The sequence below is a fragment of the Protopterus annectens genome, chromosome 7.part1 (assembly GCF_019279795.1).
Source record: "Protopterus annectens isolate FY-2018-M chromosome 7.part1, PAN1.0, whole genome shotgun sequence".
In the NCBI taxonomy this organism is placed as follows: domain Eukaryota; kingdom Metazoa; phylum Chordata; order Ceratodontiformes; family Protopteridae; genus Protopterus; species Protopterus annectens.
Genome location: NC_056740.1, coordinates 3,659,388 through 3,677,756, shown reverse-complemented (window position 1 = coordinate 3,677,756; position 18,369 = coordinate 3,659,388). Strand labels below are relative to the sequence as shown.

The window sequence follows — 18,369 nt, the reverse complement described above, 5'->3', positions numbered from 1 at the left end:
TATATACAATAATCTGGTATTAGAACAAACTAATGTATATACACTAATAAAGCATTAAAACAAACTAATGTATATACTATAATCCGATATTAGAACAAACTAATGTATATACAATAATCAGGTATTAGAACAAACAAATCTATATGCAGTGATCAGGTATTAGAACAAGCTAATATATATACACTAATCAGGTATTAGAACAAACTAATGCATAACAGTAATCTGGTATTAGAACATATTAATGTATATACAGTAATCCAGTATTAGAACAAAGTAATGTATATGCAGTAATCAGGCATTAGAACAAAGTAATGTATATGCAGTAATCAGGCATTAGAACAAATTAATGTATATACAGTAATCAGGTATTAGAGCAAACTAATGTATGTACAATAATCAGGTATTAGAACAAACTAATGTATATATAGTAATCAGGTCCAAAACAAACTAATGTATATGCAGTAATCTGGTATTAGAACAAACTAATGTTTATGCAGTAATCAGGTATTAGAACAAACTAATGCATATGCAGTAATCCAGTATTAGAACAAACTAATGTATTTACAGTAATCAGGTATTAGAACAAACTAATTTATATGCAGTAATCAGGCATTAGAATAAACTAATTGTATATACAGTAATCTAGTATTAGAGAACAAACTAGTGTATATACAGTAGTAATCCAGTATTAGTACAAACTAATGTATATATAGTAAACCTTTATTAGAACAAACTGTGTATACAGCAATCCGGTATTTGAAAAAGCTAATGCTTATACAGTAATCAGGTATTAGAACAATCTAATATACATACAGTAATCAGGTATTTGAACATACTAATTGTATGTACAGTAATCTGGTATTAGAACAAACTAATGTATATACAGTAATCCGGTATTAGAACAAACTAATGTATATGCAGTAATCAGGTATTAGAAAAAACTAATGTGTATACGGTGATCAGGTATTAGAACAAACTAGTGTACATACAGTAATCCGGTATTAGAACAAACTAATGTATATTCAGTAATCAGGTTTTAGAACAAATTAATGTATATACAGTAATCAGATATTAGAACAAACTAATGTATATACAGTAATCAGGTATTAGAATAAACTAATATACATACAGTAATTAGGTATTTGAACAAACTAATTGTATGCACACTAATCTGGTATTAGAACAAAGTAATGTATATATATAGTAATCAGGTATTAGAACAAACTAGTGTATATACAGTAATCCGGTATCAGAACAAACTAATGTATATACAGTAATCAAGTATTGGAACAAATTAACTGTATATATAGTAATCAGTATTAGAACAAACTAATGTATATTCAGTAATCAATGTTTCATGGTTTCCAACTGTTTTAAAAGTATGAAACTACACACTTTTGAGAATGCTCCTAAACAGAGCTTTCATTCATTGTGATTGCATTACTAATTAAGGCGAGGGTGTGTTGTATAAAAACCTGACTCTGACACTGCATTCTACTTTTGCCTCTGATGAAGCTGTAGATTTAATCACAGTGTTTTAATAATAAAGTGCGTTAAGGTTCAAGTTTTTTTCCAACTTCAGTGTGGCTTTATACATGCAAGTGGATTTCAATTTCAGTGTTGCAGCTTGTACTGCAAACAGCCTTCACAATAAGGACTTTAACATTGTCCGGACTGCTTTTGTGCATTTTACAGTAATCAGGTATTAGAACAAACAAAAAGCTGATTTGGCAATCAAAGTTAGTCATTGCAAAACATAAGGAAGAAAGAATATTATGTATAGAAAGTAAATAATAGATAATGTACAACCCTTTATTTGGAAGTGTCAGTCATCACAGAAAGGCTAGATTATAAACACAATTGCAATTCACAAGGAAGTATGGCAGTTATGATATATTATCCTGGAGTGGTGCTATATGCCAGATGATAAGTTGTATATAGGTAATCATCCACAGTCTGACTTATGCAAAAAGGGGTGAGTACTATTGTTATATAGTCATGGCAGTGCAACTGTGGAAAACAATAATCAGAAAGAGAGAATGGAAGTAGAATTAGTACCAAGATCAAGCATGTAAGGGAGGGGAGAGTCAAATATGGAGGACATGCGATGGGTTTGGATCTTGGTCCCTCAAGGTACTAAAAACAGATGTCCTTCAGAGGGGGAAATATACGGCATCATTGGTAGGATTTAAATTTAGAATAAACGGAGACAAAGATGGCCACCATTCTATAAGCACTGCAGTACTTCAGCTCTCCAAAGACCAGAAACAAAAATCATCTCTGCAGATGTACATTTGGAGTTAATCAACTAATTGACAGCAATTAATAAACTACTAGACGACAGCGATCTTATCGAGGAAAAAAAATTGAAAAAAAATACTTGGTGACAACAGGATTGGAACTGATTGCTTGGCTGATTCTGAACAGAGCACCAAACAAAGGACTGAACTATCTCATTACTGAAACCTTTACTTGGTAATCATCTCTATCTGCAGCATTTCAAAATGTCAAAAGAAGATAAAAATATGGACACTACAACTACTAAAACTAAACTGTCAGCATTACAGTCTCCAGAGAAGGAATCCATATTTAAGAGACAGAAAACATTTAGACAGCAAGAAACTGCAAAAACAGGGGCATCAGCGAAATCTGATCAACAGGTTACGATGGAAGAAATTAAGTCTGCATTATTGCCTATACAAGATGCATTACAAGACCTAACATCCCAAACACAAACATTTAGTGAGACATGTAATCGGATTCTAACAAGAATGGAGAAAGCAGAAACCAGAATAGCAGCAAATGAAGACAATATAGCATTGCTCACTAAAGATCTGAATCACATGAGGCTGATATTCAAATGATGCAAAACAAAATTCTGGACCTGGAAGCAAGATCAAGACGTAACAACATAATCATCAGAGGGATCCCAGAATCAATCCAATATAATGAGCTGAACACTTCTATCATACAAATATTTGAAACATTACTTAAGGACTCTGTGGATGTTCAGCAAATTGTCATCGAAAGAGCACATAGAGCTTACAGGAATTCCCAAGCTTCAAATACACCAAGACCTGTGTATGTCAAAATATTAAACTTCCAGGATGTGAATAAAATACTTCTAACCATAAAAAAATCTGGGGGATCTATAATGTGGCAAAGTTATAAAGTTTCTATAACACAGGATTTACCAGCACAAATAAGACAGTCTAGACAAATGCTGGCTCCATACTGTAAGTTTCTAATTGACAAAAACATTAGATTTCAAATGAAATATCCTAACAGTTTAATCTTTACTCTTGATGGCATTAAATACACTGTAAATACAAAAAAAGAAGCCAGACCCACCTTTTTGAAGCTGTTTAAGGCTGTGCCACCGTCTGAAAATTGAACAGTCCATCCTGGCTTCTTCCTGCATTAGAGTGAATGGGAGACTTCATTTACGAGGATCCGAGGCTTCAAAATCCTTTGTGTGTTCTTCTTTCTTCAGCAGGCCTGGTAATTCTCCGTTTTATCTTTTAATCTCGTCTTCCTAGCTGAAACACGAAGATTCCACAAAGTTTTATGGCTTCTACGAGCGCTCCTGACCCACGAGGAAGCAGAAAACAAGGTAAAGGAAGCAGGGGGACTGTTTTGAGTGTGGTGCAGCTGAGAGGTCCGTCATGAATTGGTTCCCCTGTCATGTGCGCTTAAAATTCAAAAATTAACTGCCTGGACTGCTGCAACTGCTGGGAAGCAAGAAGAGCTGCTGGAAATCGAAAACAAAGCTTTTTGGGACTCTTTTGATGCTAAAATGACTGTGAAATGATCAATGAGGTAAAGTGTGTCTTGTATGGACAAAAATGTATGGTTTGGCTGTTGCTGTATAAGAGTCTATGGCTTAGTGGTAAATGCAGGTAATGCAGTCTATTTTTTGAGTTATTTTTTTTCTCTTTTTTTTTTTTCCTTTGCAGGCTTGTTTTGTAACTTACTGTGTTTTATTTAGTGAGTAAATAAGTGAATAAATAAGTATCTTTTAACTGTGATCAGTTTGGGGAAGGGAGAAAAGAAAAAAAAAATATATATATATATAAATAGCATAATTAGCAAACAGTAGTAGTAGTTGTGTAATATAGGTGATGTCTAACTGTAATGATCCATAAAAATTAAATGCAATATTGTAGGAATGTTTTGAAGATAAATAGCTGACCTAAATAATGGCTTGTTTTAAACAAATGTATAATAACTGTGTGCTTATTAGGTGAACTGTTAGTTAAAAGGTTTTGGAACAAGTAATTATAATGCTAACATATTATTGCTGAATTTAAAGTTTGTTAAAAGTGAATTATTTGACATGTCAGGTACAATTAGTTTACATGAATATTAGGGAAATGTTCAGAGCTGTAGTTACTTGAGTGCGGTGTTTAGTAGGGAATGTCTGGGTTAGACTTTGTAGACGTAGATATAGTTGGTGTAGGTTTTTTGCATGCTATTTTATTGTTAGTTAATAGAATTAGTAGATTAGCTACTTGGGGAATGTTATCCAATGTGAAAACCTATGTTCATCCTGGTCCGGAGGAATAGTGGATAGGCACTGGGTAGGGATGGGATGGCTGTTTTGTTTCCAAAAAATTCACGTAATACCAACACTTGTCAATTTAAGGTGGAAAACAAAAATAGATACCATTATTCATCAATTCATAGTTTAGAATGTGGATAATAGATTCCTGGAATGTTAAAGGACTCCAGAACATGAAAAAGAAAGCTGTTTCTGCATCTGTTTTTTAAATCAAAAGCAGGTTTTATTCTATTACAAGAAACACATTTGACTAATGACCAGTGGGAAACAATGAATGACAAGAAATGGATTAGGAAGGTTGTAAAGGCGGAAGGGACTACGAATAGTGCTGGGGTGGCAATTATAATCAAGAATCAGTTTCAAGGAGAAATTTTGGAGGACAAAATAGATAAAGAAGGCAGATGGTGTTTGGTGGTTCTCAAAACTGAAAGTTTGGATAAGCCGATAGTACTTTTATGTGTTTATGCCCCAAATGTGAACCAACATCATTATATAGCCTCAATTTACTCTATTCTACAGTCATATAACAACTGTTACATAGTGATGGGGGGGGATTGGAATGCTTACCAAGATTCTAAAACTGATAAGTTGGGAGCTTCGACTGCTTTTAATAAGCAAGCAATGGTAGCGTTGAAAGAACTGAGAACGGATTTCAAACTGTATGACCCATTTAAACACAAACACATACAAGCAAAGGCAGAAAACTTTACTTTCTATTCTAGCTGCCATAAAATGTGGTCAAGAATTGATTTTTTTTTAATTCCAGAAGTGTTCATTTCACTTGACCCTAGGGTTTCTAACCAAGCTAGACAGCTCTCAGACCATTCTAAAATAACTTTAACTTTAAAGACCGATATTTTGAATACTAAAAATCATGGTGGATATAATTGGTCCTTAAACCCATACCTATTAACCAAAGAAGATATAGTACAGGAAGTTAAGGAGATACTTAAACAATTAGTATACAATATACCCGTAATGAACATCCATTAGATATAGAATGGGCTACAACCAAAACTTTGTTAAGAGGATTATTTATTCAGAAAGCCACTTATTATAAAAAACTCCAAAATAAAGAACAACTGGATCTGGAAACCAAAGTACAATTATTGGACCAGGAGCTGATGAGTAACTACACTGAGCAAACAGAAACTGAGTTGTTAAGATGTCAGAAAGAGCTGTTTCTTATGCATAACAGAAAATTGACATTGTATGAACAAAGAAGTTTAGTTAAATATGCAAATCACATTCAAACTCCCTCGAAAGCATTAGCCCGTATTATTAATCAGACGAAATCAACATGATTAATTACCGAAATAAATCATAACAATACGTTATATACTGATAAGTCAGATGTCATGAAGATTTTTGAATCAATTTTTAATCAGATATATGGTGAGCAACAAACTCATGGGCATGATGAAGAGAGAAAAGAGTTCTTACAGAAAATTAATTTTCCCAAGATTGACAAGGATTCTCATGGAGAATTGACTGCATTGATTACAGTTGATGAAGTTCTAGAGGCAATTAAGAAATTAAAGCCACATAAAGCCCCAGGACCAGATGGTATGACCTCTGAATTTTATAAATCTTTTAGTGGGATTCTGAGCACCATACTTTCACAGACCTTTAATTATATCATTTCGAATGGCAGCAATGATCTTCATTTTAATGCCTCAAGAACAATTCTGATATTGAAAGAGAATAGTGATCCCAAAATCCAGACAATTATAGGCCCATATCATTGTTGAATATTGATATGAAAATCATGACATCTATTCTAGCTAGTAGATTAAAAAATAATAAACTTGATAATATCAGAAGAACAGGCGGGGTTTATAGATGGGAGACAGACTACAGACAATACATTAACTCTTCATACTTTAATATCTTATGCAAAGTATAAAAATATGAACATATATGCTTTAATAATTGATGCTCAAAAAGCATTCGATAGAGTTAATTTGGCTTATTTATTTGAAACATTATCATATTTCAATATACCTCAGCTTTTTATTTCTATGTTAAGAAATTTATACAAGAATGCATACACTAGTTTATATATAAATCATGAATGTTCCAAAAGGATTCAAATTAAAAATGGAACTCGACAGGGGTGCCCATTGTCTCCCATACTGTTTAATCTGTATTTGGAACCTTTATTTCTTCATATGAAACAAAATGTTTTTTATAATTTTCCTGTACTTCTTGGGATAAAGGTTAGGATGGCTGCTTTTGCAGATGATCTAAATATATACAGTACCACACCAGTGTCAGATACGGAAAAATACTAACAGCAATACAAACCTTTGAGAAAATTGCTAATTACAAACTAAATTTAAAAAAAAACAAAATATTCCCTCTAAAGACACCTACACCTTTTTCAATGCTACCATTGATAGGACGAGTAAGGACAGAAGAAAGAATAAAATATTTGGGGATTGACTTCTCAACTGAAAATAGAGAATTTTTTATCAACAATATTAAGGCAACTGGAGACCGAATAACAATGGATTTGAAAAGATGGAGTAAGTTGAAGCTACCGATGATGGCAAGAGCAGCGATAATAATAATGAACGTTCTCCCCAGAATGCTATATATTTTAGAGCAGCACAACTTAAAATCACGAAATCCTTTTAAGCAATTTCAGATAGGATTGGGGAAATTTCTGTGGGAACCCAGAAAAACGAGAATATCCTATGAGAAACTGATGGCTCCTAAAACGAGGGGGGGTTGGATTTACCGGATTTTGAGATGTATTATACAGTGATTCAGGCCAATAGGATTTTAAGGGTGTCTTACTTGGATAGTGAAAATAGAAAATGGATACCCAAATGGGTACTGCTAAATTATAAACATATAATGTAATGTTAAAGCTGTACCATTTTTGAATATAAAAACATTGAGTAAATATGAGTTAATGGAGCACATCAAGGTATGGGCAATGGCGACTCAAACTCTGTTTGCCTCCTTGAACCTTTTAAAATATATGATGATGTTTCAACCGTTTGATGGGAATCCTAATATAACTATTGGTAATCAACTGATAGACTTAAAGAAATATCCATTTATTAAGGAATTAACTGTAAGGGATTTATACCCCTTTCTAGGAGTAGCGGTACATGATATCTTAAAAGAGATGAATCTTCCCATTTCTTATTTAATTATAATGAGGCAGTTAAAAGATTTGGCCATAAATTATTTTACCAGTTCAGAAATTAAAAAAGAGGAACTAGTTATTTCAGGTCATCTGTGGGAAGCATTGCAACAAGATAGAAAATATATATCCTCAGCGTATAAAATGGCAAAAGAGAGAAAATATAATAATCATATTCTGTTATCAAAATACTGGAGAGAGAAATTGCCATCCCTAGACGACAGTAAAACAGTAGAGGCGTTTAACTTAACATTAAAATCCTATCACTTCAAAAACTGGTCTTTACTCAATTGATGATATTTAACAATGCATATTATACCCATCTAACACTTCATAAATTTGATTCAAAAAAGTCACCTAAATGTCCACAGTGTGTAGATCAGACAGCAGACCTGTTACACATGTTCTGGAGTTGCAAGTGCATTTATAAATTATGGAATTCTTTAAAGTTACAACTACAAAAAATGGGTTACCAAAACTCAACACTCTCCTGGGAATTTCTGATTCTACATATTCCACGGAGAATTTGGACAAAACAAAAAAGATTGTAATTATGAATATTAGTTTACTAATGAAATTATATATAGCCACAAATTGGTTGAACCCAGCACAGGTGTCGTGGCAAAATTTCAGGCTGTTAGCAATTAAGCATATATTAGCGCACAAATTGTTAATTAGAAATAATAAGAAAAGTATAAACAGCATAAAAATTTGGGAACAAATCTTTAATATTATTTTGGTGTAGCGGTTCCTATCCACTTTCCGTCAGGACATTCTGTATGTGTACCAACACATTCTTAGATTAGATAGAAAATGTAGAAATAATATAAATTATTGGCTTGAGTTGGTTTATAATTGTCTATTGTAGATGCTTTTATGTTTAATTTTTTGTGATTTTATTTTCCTGTACTTGGTTAAAATGATATTTATTCTTAATGTATTATAGGGAAATTCAAAATGGAACTAAAACATTGGAAGCAATATTGTACATAATGTAAATAGTATGTGAAATGTATAATGGTTTTGCAAAACAATAAAAATGATTATTGAAAAAAAATAAATTTAGAATAAACAGGGAGTGAATATCATAGCAAATAAATGTATTTATTTATTTATTGGCATTTGTTTACTGGGAAAGTATGACTGGGTAATAAATACCTATTTTCAGTGGGGACCCAGGGTGAAAAGCTCCAGAGTCTTAAACAGCATCAAATAAAACATTAGTACAAATGTAACTGAAAAAAGCATAAATACATACAGTTTGATAGTGGAATACATATAATGCAATAAAGAATGTGGAGACGCCAGTAATGTTAAAATAAAAATAAATAAATAATGGAAATTAAATATAACAAATCAGTATATACAAAAGTGTTATAAGTGTAATCTATGCTAGGAATAAAAATAAAATGATACAAGTCCACACTAAGAGTGGAGAGAGGGCAGGTGTTGAATGGAATGGATAAATAGTATGAGAGGTTAGGTTTGTAAGAATGTACAATATTTGTTAATAAAAATCATACAGGTGAAGTGTATATGCATAGCCATAAGTTAGTGAGAAATTCTTTGAGAGAGGACTTAAATGCATGGAGACGAGATACAGCTCTGATTGAATATGGAATAGAGTTCCATAGTTTGGATATGCAGTGTGAGTACAAACTTTGCCCCATATTTTTTTTTTTACAGATTTCAAGCGGATTTTTGTCTTATGAGCACAGAGGGCAATTTGGGAGATAGTGATGAAATACTGAGGAGATAGAAGGGCAGGTAGATGAGTTATATAATATTTTATGGGTTAGAAGTTTTGTACAGGCTTGTTGATGCGGGAGTTCTAACTGATTGAGAGCACATAATGCAGTGCAATGATGAACTTTGTGTGGCAGGTTAGCTGCCAATCTAGCTATCTTATATAGCATTGCTCCAGTTGTGATTTAAGAGAGATCGGGATGTTAGTCAAAATAGGTAAGGCATAGAGAAGAGAGGGTAAAAGATAAGTGTTAGCTAGGGTGATTCTACATTTTTTGTTTTGTATAGTAGACCTAGCTTTTCATGATTTTTTAAACAGTTTTGTATGTGAAGGTCCAACTCTAAATTGTTTTCTAAGGTGATTCTAAGCAATGTGGTATGGGTAACCACTTCAATAGCTGTGTTGTTTAAAGAGGTAATGTAGAAGTTACTTTTAGCATTGGCAGGAGACTTTGGGAAAAAATTGTAGTAATTTAGTCTTTTTGGGATTAAGTAAAAGTTGGTTTTGATGTAGCCATAGTTAGACTGAGATGAAGGCATTTTATGCCATGGATTGTAGTTGTAGTGAGTTGTCAGAAGAGCAGATGACAGCTGAGTCATCTGCATAGTGAATAAGGCAAAGTTGCTTAGAGGAGCTATAAAGGTTATTGATGAAAATGTTAAAGAGCAGTGGACTTAGAAGAAAAGCCTTGATGAACACATATTTAACTCAGAGAAAAGGAGAGAAAGAAGAGAGGCATTTGATAGATTGATATCTTTGAGGCTGGTAGTTAAAGAATCATAGAACAGCTGGTGTAGAAAGGCTCAGAAAACACATTTGAGACAGAAGTTTCTCTTTGACACTGTGTCAAAGATGTTTGTGAAATTTAGAAAATATAAACTTTCTTTAGTCTCTAGCCTTATTAATGGTGTTAAGAAAGTTGAGGAGAGCTGTAATGGTACAATGGCCTAGTTAGAAACTATGTTGTGTTGAGGTTAGGAGATCCTTTTGAAAGAAGTGCTGAAGGAGTTGCTTATAAATACACTTTTCTGGGATCTTAGAATGAGGGGGCAAGATGGCTATTGACCTAAAGTTAAAAATGTAAGGAGTTACCTCTTTTATGGCAGGGAATAATGCTTTGTTTATTTCCACAGGGCAGAGAGATGAGAGTCTTGAACAGATCTACTAATGAGAATCGAGATCAGGTATGGTATAGAGTCTGCAGCAAGCTTAAGGTATACCCAGCAGGGAGATCATCAGCAGAGGGACAAAAGGACTTAATTTGTTTAGTAACTGTTTAACATATGATATAGAGACAGGTTGGAGATTGAAGACATAGATGTCAGGACTAGTAGAGTTTTGAAGTATATTAAATGGTTGGGGAGAGATGGAGCTGATAGAGTCTATGATGTTGATGAAGAAAGTATTAAATTTAGTAGCTGTGTCTGGGGGGATAAGTCCATATGTCACAAGATGGGTAGCAAATTGGCTAAAAACAGTAACCATAAGGTTAAAATTGCTGGAGCCATGTCAGACTCAAAACCCGTCACAAGTGGTGTCCCACAGGGCTCAGTCTTAGGTCCACTCCTATTCGGCATTTATTTCTCAGATGTGAAAGCAAATATGGAAGGATTATGGCTGACAAAGTTTGCAGATGACTGCAAACTGGGTGCCATAGTGGATTCACCTGCCGACACACACATCCTACAGAAAGGTCTCACTGAAACGGACAACTGGTGCGGAATCATGGCCTCAAACTTAACGCCAAAAATGTATAGTCATCCCCTTTGGGAAAAACAAAGTACCCACAAACTATCACGTAGACAATAACCCACTGAATACAGAAGATGTAATCAGAGACCTGGGGACTCAAGTCGATAGTGACCTCTCCTTTGACAACCATGTTGCCAAAGTGGTCAGAAAGACTTTCTACCTTGCCCATCTCATCATGAAGGGATTCTCATCCAGATCAAAGGAGGTCATTGTACCTCTGTATTCCTCCCTTGTCAGGCCCATGATTGAATATAATGCTCCATTTGGGATGTATCTCACCCGGCACATGCAACAACTGGAAAGACCCCAGAAGTACCTCACCAAGAGGATCAAAGGTCTAAAACATGTGCCTTATCCAGCTAGATTAAAGAAACTCCAGCTCTATTAGGTGGCATACCGCCTACTCAGAGGTGATTTGTGCCTAACATACAGGGCCATGTCCAACCAGGAATTGATGGACATGCTCCATCTCAAAAATCCAAATCCACCAGAACCACGAGCTAAAGATTTCAACCTCTGCACAAATATGAATAGGACATGCTGGAGGGATAGATTCATAACTTACAGAGGTTACCCATACTCTGGAACAAAATCCCAGTTCACGTGAGACAGAGCCCTTCATTGGCACTGTTCAAGAAAATCTCGATGCATGGATGGGAGATCGCAGTTTAACCCGGGTGACCTCAGTGTCACTAATAGACAGAGGTATAGTTTACTAAATAATGGGGTTCCACATGTGTCACTACTAGAGAGGCGCAACTATATAGTATGGGGTGGCGTAAAGCCACATCACTGTTGGCTAGGCTTATAAATGCCCCCGGGCAGATAGCCTAGTACATATAAAATAATCAAACTACATTAACATAAACATTATACTTCACATATATTGCTATATATCGTATAACCTAAGCAACATTACATAAATTATTTCCTGACTTTTTTAAACAAGAAACATCGTTATTAAACCTTCACGTATTACACAGGCAATCATACATTTATATAAATGAAAACACACCACAACAAACAATCCTAGTTGCAAGCGTTTTACACCACAAACTATAGTGACACACTCACAGTTGCAAACATTATACATCACTTGTAATTTACCCAATCTTTCTCACTCAAACATTACATAGCTCATTTAAGTACTGCCACCTTTTAGACCTCAGTCCTCCCTTGTATGTATTGTTCCCACAATTCCCATTTTTTCTTATGTAGTTTGCTCCTACCCTTTTCTAAAGAACTTTGTTCCAGTTGGTTTACCTCTGTTACTATATTCACTACTTCCAGTATAGTTGGTTTAGATTTTGATTTCCATTTTCTAGTAATTGCTTTTTTGGCAGCCACCATTATTAGACACAACAAGGCCTTACTATGTCTAGGCTATTCCGATTCTGTAAACCGCTCTCTTGACAAACTGTTTAAAACGAACACAAAGGCAAGCTTGCTGTTGCTACTTCACAAAAATCTTTTAATGTTAGCGCTTTCATTGAGGTCAATGCCCCAACTTCTTCAGACAACTCAACAATACAAAACAAACTGTTTTATATCATATCTAATTAAGCAATCAATTCAAACAATTCACATTCAAAGGTCCCTTACCTAAATAACCTTAGGTGTCAAAGGATATTTCTTATAAAATCATTCCTAGTTTTTTAAAAATAACATATCCAAGCAATCTTAAAAACATTTAAAAAATAGTACCATATAGAATGATATTAAATTAGTGGACATAAACTACTTTACACTCATATAATTAAAGAAATAGAAGTTAAAAAATATATATAAATAATAGTACCTTTTTACCAGTACCATTAAGGTACATGTATATTTATAATTATAAATACATGTACATATGTATCTATCATCTACCTGAGAAGTGCTTTAAGTTTTAAGATACACTTTATAGAGACAAATTCGTTCAAACCTGGGGGTATATGTGCAAAAGTACAAATTTGCCATATGAGCTCACTCTCTTCCAATTTCAACTCCCATGGCCCTCCTCTCTTACTACGTTCTACCTTTTGTATAATTATAAAACATTTATGTGTGGGGTTATCCAGTATATGCCTAGCAAGGGCATTCATAGTTATTTGTCTTTGGATATTATATTGGTGTTCGTAAATCCTCTCTTTTAATTTTCTTTCCGTTTTCCCAATATAAAATGATGAACAGTGTTCACAAAGTGCCACATAGACTACGCCTTGGGAATTACAATAACATTTTCCTTTTACCATATAACACTTATCTCTGATGGTACACTTATTCCCTACTTTTATATATTTGCACTGTTGACAGCATCCACATTTACTCACACTACCCATAGGTTTAGGTTCTTCTCTTTGACTTTCTAATAAACTTTTCAAGTTGGGCCCCCTCCTATAAGCGAACTTTGGTTGTGTGTCTAAAATCTTATTTAGAACATTATCTTCCAATATAATGGACCAGTTCTTGTGCATAATATATTTAATATTATCTGTATCCAAAGAATATGTAATCAGAAACCTGATCCCCAGATTTTTATTGTTATCATTACTTGATTGACTATTAGTCTGACTAATCTCAAACTACAGTCTCCTGTTCCAAAGGTTCACTATAGGTGTTGTAACAGTAATTAGATATACTATATACTATAGGCTTGAAGTGCCCAGACCTCCTTTTAGAGTTCACTTCATCAAAAATTTGTGCTAAAAAACTTTCTAGGGATATCCTCTCCTAATACGTACTTTTGCACATATACCCAAGCAAGATTTTCTTCTAATAAGCTAATATTATTACCTGGTGGTATGTAGAATGCAACTATACAAAACTTCTTATGTTTATTAACATTCATAAGAGAGTGAAGAAGTTCTACATTTTAGAAGGTTGGTATGTTAGTTTTGAGGTGTGAGAAACTTGGACAGTTATTATAAACAGTTGCAGTGCCTCTTCCTTTTTTGTCTAGACCGTTGCATTGAATTATACTGTAGTTGGGGGACAGAATGTCAGAATGTTTTAAATGGGGTTTTAACCATGTTTCCGCAAATTACAATAATATATGGTGAGCATTGAAGAAACATTCTTGTAGGCCTGTAACCTTGATTAGAATACTATGAATATTAATGGAAGTAAGGAAAAGTTTTGTGGGTATTATATAGGACTTAGGGACATAGGATGGTGGAATGGCTGAGGCTGAGCTGCTGGGGCTGAGATGGATGTCACAACCAAGAGTTATTTTAGAGAAGAGAGGATTAGAATTAGTTATTGTTTTTTTGGAAAATATATGAATTTATTCCAGGTTATGTCAAAGTGAACTGAATGCTTAGGTGTTTTGTATTTGAAAAGGTGAATAGGGTAGACATTAAATAAATCTGAGGAAACAAAAATGAAGGAGGGTTTAGCCTGAGTATAGGTAGGGTGGCTGATAGTGTGTGAGTGTGAATAAAGTGTGATAGTACCATGATAGGTAGCAAGGTGACATAAATCAATAGTAGAGATGTGAAGATGTAAAAGGATAACATGGTAGATATAGAGGACTATGGAGTCGTCAAGGGGAGATTATAGCTGAATGAAAAGGAAAAGCTGTTAAAGGAGAAGGGAGGAAGATGAGGGGAAAAATAGTTGAGAGTAGAAATGGCTTGCTGGAAATTCCAGGCAGGGTGGTTCCTTATTATGGAGATGGATCAGAAAAGTTACAATATTAATAGAGTATAGTCAGTTAGAGAAATGTAGAATATACCATGGTGCGGTAGGGCAAAATTGTGAATTAAAGGAAACATTGGAATTATTAAGTGCATGATGTGTATACTAAAAGGTTTGTGGGTATTATATTTTCTGTCAAAATTATGAAAGGAAGGGTAATATTGAAGAAGGACTTGCTGAGGAGGAAGAATTTAATATATACAAGGGGGAAAAGAAGAATGAAATTATAGATTGTAAAGTTAGAATATTAGAGGAGTAACTTAAGTGAGGAAGTAGAGAAGAATAAGTGTGGAGGGAAGATGGCATAAGATTGTAAGTGGTCTGTCTGAATGCTATTGAATAATGAGGAAGTAGCAGGGATTGGTAAAGCTAGTAGGAAGAGGAAGATATAGGAATGAGGAAGGGGAAGAGATATGCTCAATATAAATTTAGATAAAGGGGGATGTTAATTGAGGGTAGGGTAGGGGAGCCAGAGCGCAGCAAGGGTGAACTGAGCAAGTTAGAAACCCTGAGAGTGGAGGTATTAGCCCAGGAAAAACAATCAGTGGCAATGGAGGTATGGTAAGATTTAAACGATAATATGATTGTTTGGCAAAAATAATGTGAGTAGGTCAACAGAGCAGTGGAGCAGAGAAAGCTTTAACTGATAGGTAAGAAAGCCATACTTTAAAGCCAGGACAAGTTGCTCATGGGCAAGAAAGGCATATGTATTAAAGTAAAGTTTTAACAAGCCAGAAGTACATTAACATATGAAGTGTCCTTTTTCTTTAGCAGGAGCACTGGCTGCAAGTTCAGTGGTACAGATGATTTTAACAGCTTACCTAATGGCAGTCTTATATTCTGTCAACTCTAAAAAAATATTTTCTGCATGCTGCAAGTCAGCCTAGCAAAGCAGAGAGACAGTTTCATGCAGAAAGATGGGGAAACTGATGACTTTCTAGACTGGTTAAAAGGTGCAATCTTGTACACCTAGTGGCAGTCATATACTGGCAATACTGAAAAATATTTTTTGCAGGCTGCAAATCCACCTAGAAGAATGAAGCTAATTTTATGCAAAAAAAGATGGGAAAAAATGACGGCTTTCAAGACTGAGTAGAAGGGTAATCTTGCAAGCCCCGAGCAGTGTGTGTGTGTGTGTGTGTGTGTGTGTGTGTGTGTGTGTGTGTGTGTGTGTGTGTGTGTGTGTGTGTGTGTGTGTTTGTGGTGGGGGGAAAGTGACTGTTATAAGAGGAGGCAAGGAGTTCACCATGAATCATGAAAGAAAATATATTTATATGAGTATAACATAAAATATTTGATTTGTTTTCTGAAAAGTGAAAAATGTGTGGTACTTCATATACTTTTTGAGAGTTTGTTTCAGCTGAGAGGTAAAAGTTTTAGAGAAAGCTCTTTGACATGTTGAAAAGGGTCTGACTATCAGCATACCTTGGCTCTACATATGTTTGAGGAAGTTTATATGTTAAACTTGTTGGCTTGGGGATGGCAGTAGTTTGTACTTGGTAACTTATGTTTTATGGAATTTAATAGGAAGTTTTCTCCTGTGGTAATGGGAACCCAGATTGCTTCAAATAGCATAAGACAATGATATTCCCTATTACTAAATAGATATATGAAGTGGAATGTTTTATTCTCAGGTATCTATAGCAGGGAACTATTTAGTGATGACTGTAATCCAGAACTGACAAGATATATTACAGTCTGGGTATAAATCTGATTAATAATAAATAAATAAAGGGTTTGGGGGCTGGTATAATGGTTAAGATGCTTACATTATAGATGTCAGCCTTGTTGCTCAGGGGTTAGAGCACTTGTCTAGTAAACCAGGGATCATGAGTTCAAATTGCATTAAGGCTTGAACCTGTCCTTTAAGAGATGGGAAAGTTTATATATAAGTTTTAGTTGTTTCACACTTTATCTGCTATGATTTCTGAGTGGTACAGGTAGATAAGGGTTGATCAAGCTAGAAACCAAAGCATTTATGCTTAGTAATGTATTGTGGGATGGATTAGTAATTACTAAATTCTGGTTTGGATAAATGTTGGAGGATTCCAATGAGCATCATTATAGTTTTTGCACAATTGTTAACCAGTTTGTTAGCAAGCAGCCAGTTCCAGAGAAGGGAAAAGTATTTTTTAAATGCAGGTTCTACTTGTGTAACTGACATTCTAGATTTTAAAATGACAATGTCATCTGCACAGATAGTGCAGTAAGATATGGTAGGACAAATGAAAGGTCATTTATAAACGGGGAGAGTAAAAGAAGAGCTAAACCGAAGCCTTCCAATACACCTGCAGTAAAATTGCTAATGATGGACCTGTTTGTACTTGAAGTCAATAGGAATGTTGTATTAAGCAGGTAGTTTTGAAATCATGCAATTACTTATCAGACTATCCTTAAGACCTCAGTTTATACAACAGCAGATTATGGTCCAAAATTTCAAATGCACATTGTCCACCAGCAGAGGTGGTACCTGACAGTAGTCTGTTTTCCATATTATAGATTTGCTGAATGACAGAATATGTTGCTGTCAGGCTGCTGTAGTAGAGAATGCATGCTGACTTTGGGACAGAATGTCATGGTTGTTCTTAAATTCTAGACGGTGTTCCTAGATTCATTTAACAAACAGCTTTGCTAATAGGCATATGTGAGCAATAGTACTTTAATGGAAAGTTTTGGGGAGTTCAGGGATTAGGCTATTTTCTAGGGCCTCATACCATATTGTGTCTTCATCAAGAAGTTGAGTTCAGCTGCTTATCTCTTTACCTCTGCATTTCAGGATATTTTTATCTAATCACCACCTTACTGTGCATATATTTCTATGCCTGATACATCTCTGCTAGTTTTTAATTGAAGTCATGTATTTGCATTTTGATATTGCCTGAGCTGTAGCTGAAAAGAGGCTTTAGAACCATTTCATCTTCCTGGTTATCTGCTTTGAAATATAAAAATGTTTTGTTTTTTCTTAGCCCACATTACTCAGTCCTGGGTCAACTTCCCAACACAGATATCTACAAAGATGTGGAAAAGTATGAAGAGGTAATTTTATGTATTTTTGTGTTTATCATTTTTACTTACTAAAACTCTTTGAATGTAATATGCCAAGACTTCATAAAATCTCAAATGTTTATTTTTCAGTCATTACTATTAATTATTTATGCAACTAATAGTTTCAGATATGACCCATTCATTTCAGTATTTTCCCACTCTGTTCTTTTAACAAACATAAATAAAATAGCAATTTAGGGTTTTCTTTGGACAGGTAATTTTATAAGCAATGCACTGTTTGAAGGCAATATAACAACAACATACATTTTGATAGAGAATTAGAGGTTTGAAGATAAGACAAATCAGAATGAGTGGCATTTAAACAGGCTAAAGTTAATTGGTTAAACAATACTTTTTATTCCATCTATAAGCTTAATTTTAAGGTCATCCTTAATGTCACAGAAACCCAGTTATGGAATGAGGGTA

At 34.4% G+C, this 18,369-nt stretch overlaps 1 protein-coding gene across 1 annotated transcript in view; it reads left to right on the top strand.

Moving 5' to 3' along the window:
- The window catches only part of LOC122807521 (solute carrier family 26 member 6-like), a 1,069,142-nt gene that overhangs the window by 875,048 nt on the left and 175,725 nt on the right, over positions 1-18,369 (top strand). The window contains exon 13 of the mRNA XM_044078446.1: positions 17,865-17,934. Coding sequence (XP_043934381.1) covers positions 17,865-17,934 — 70 coding nt within the window. The remainder of the gene's footprint in view (positions 1-17,864; positions 17,935-18,369) is intronic.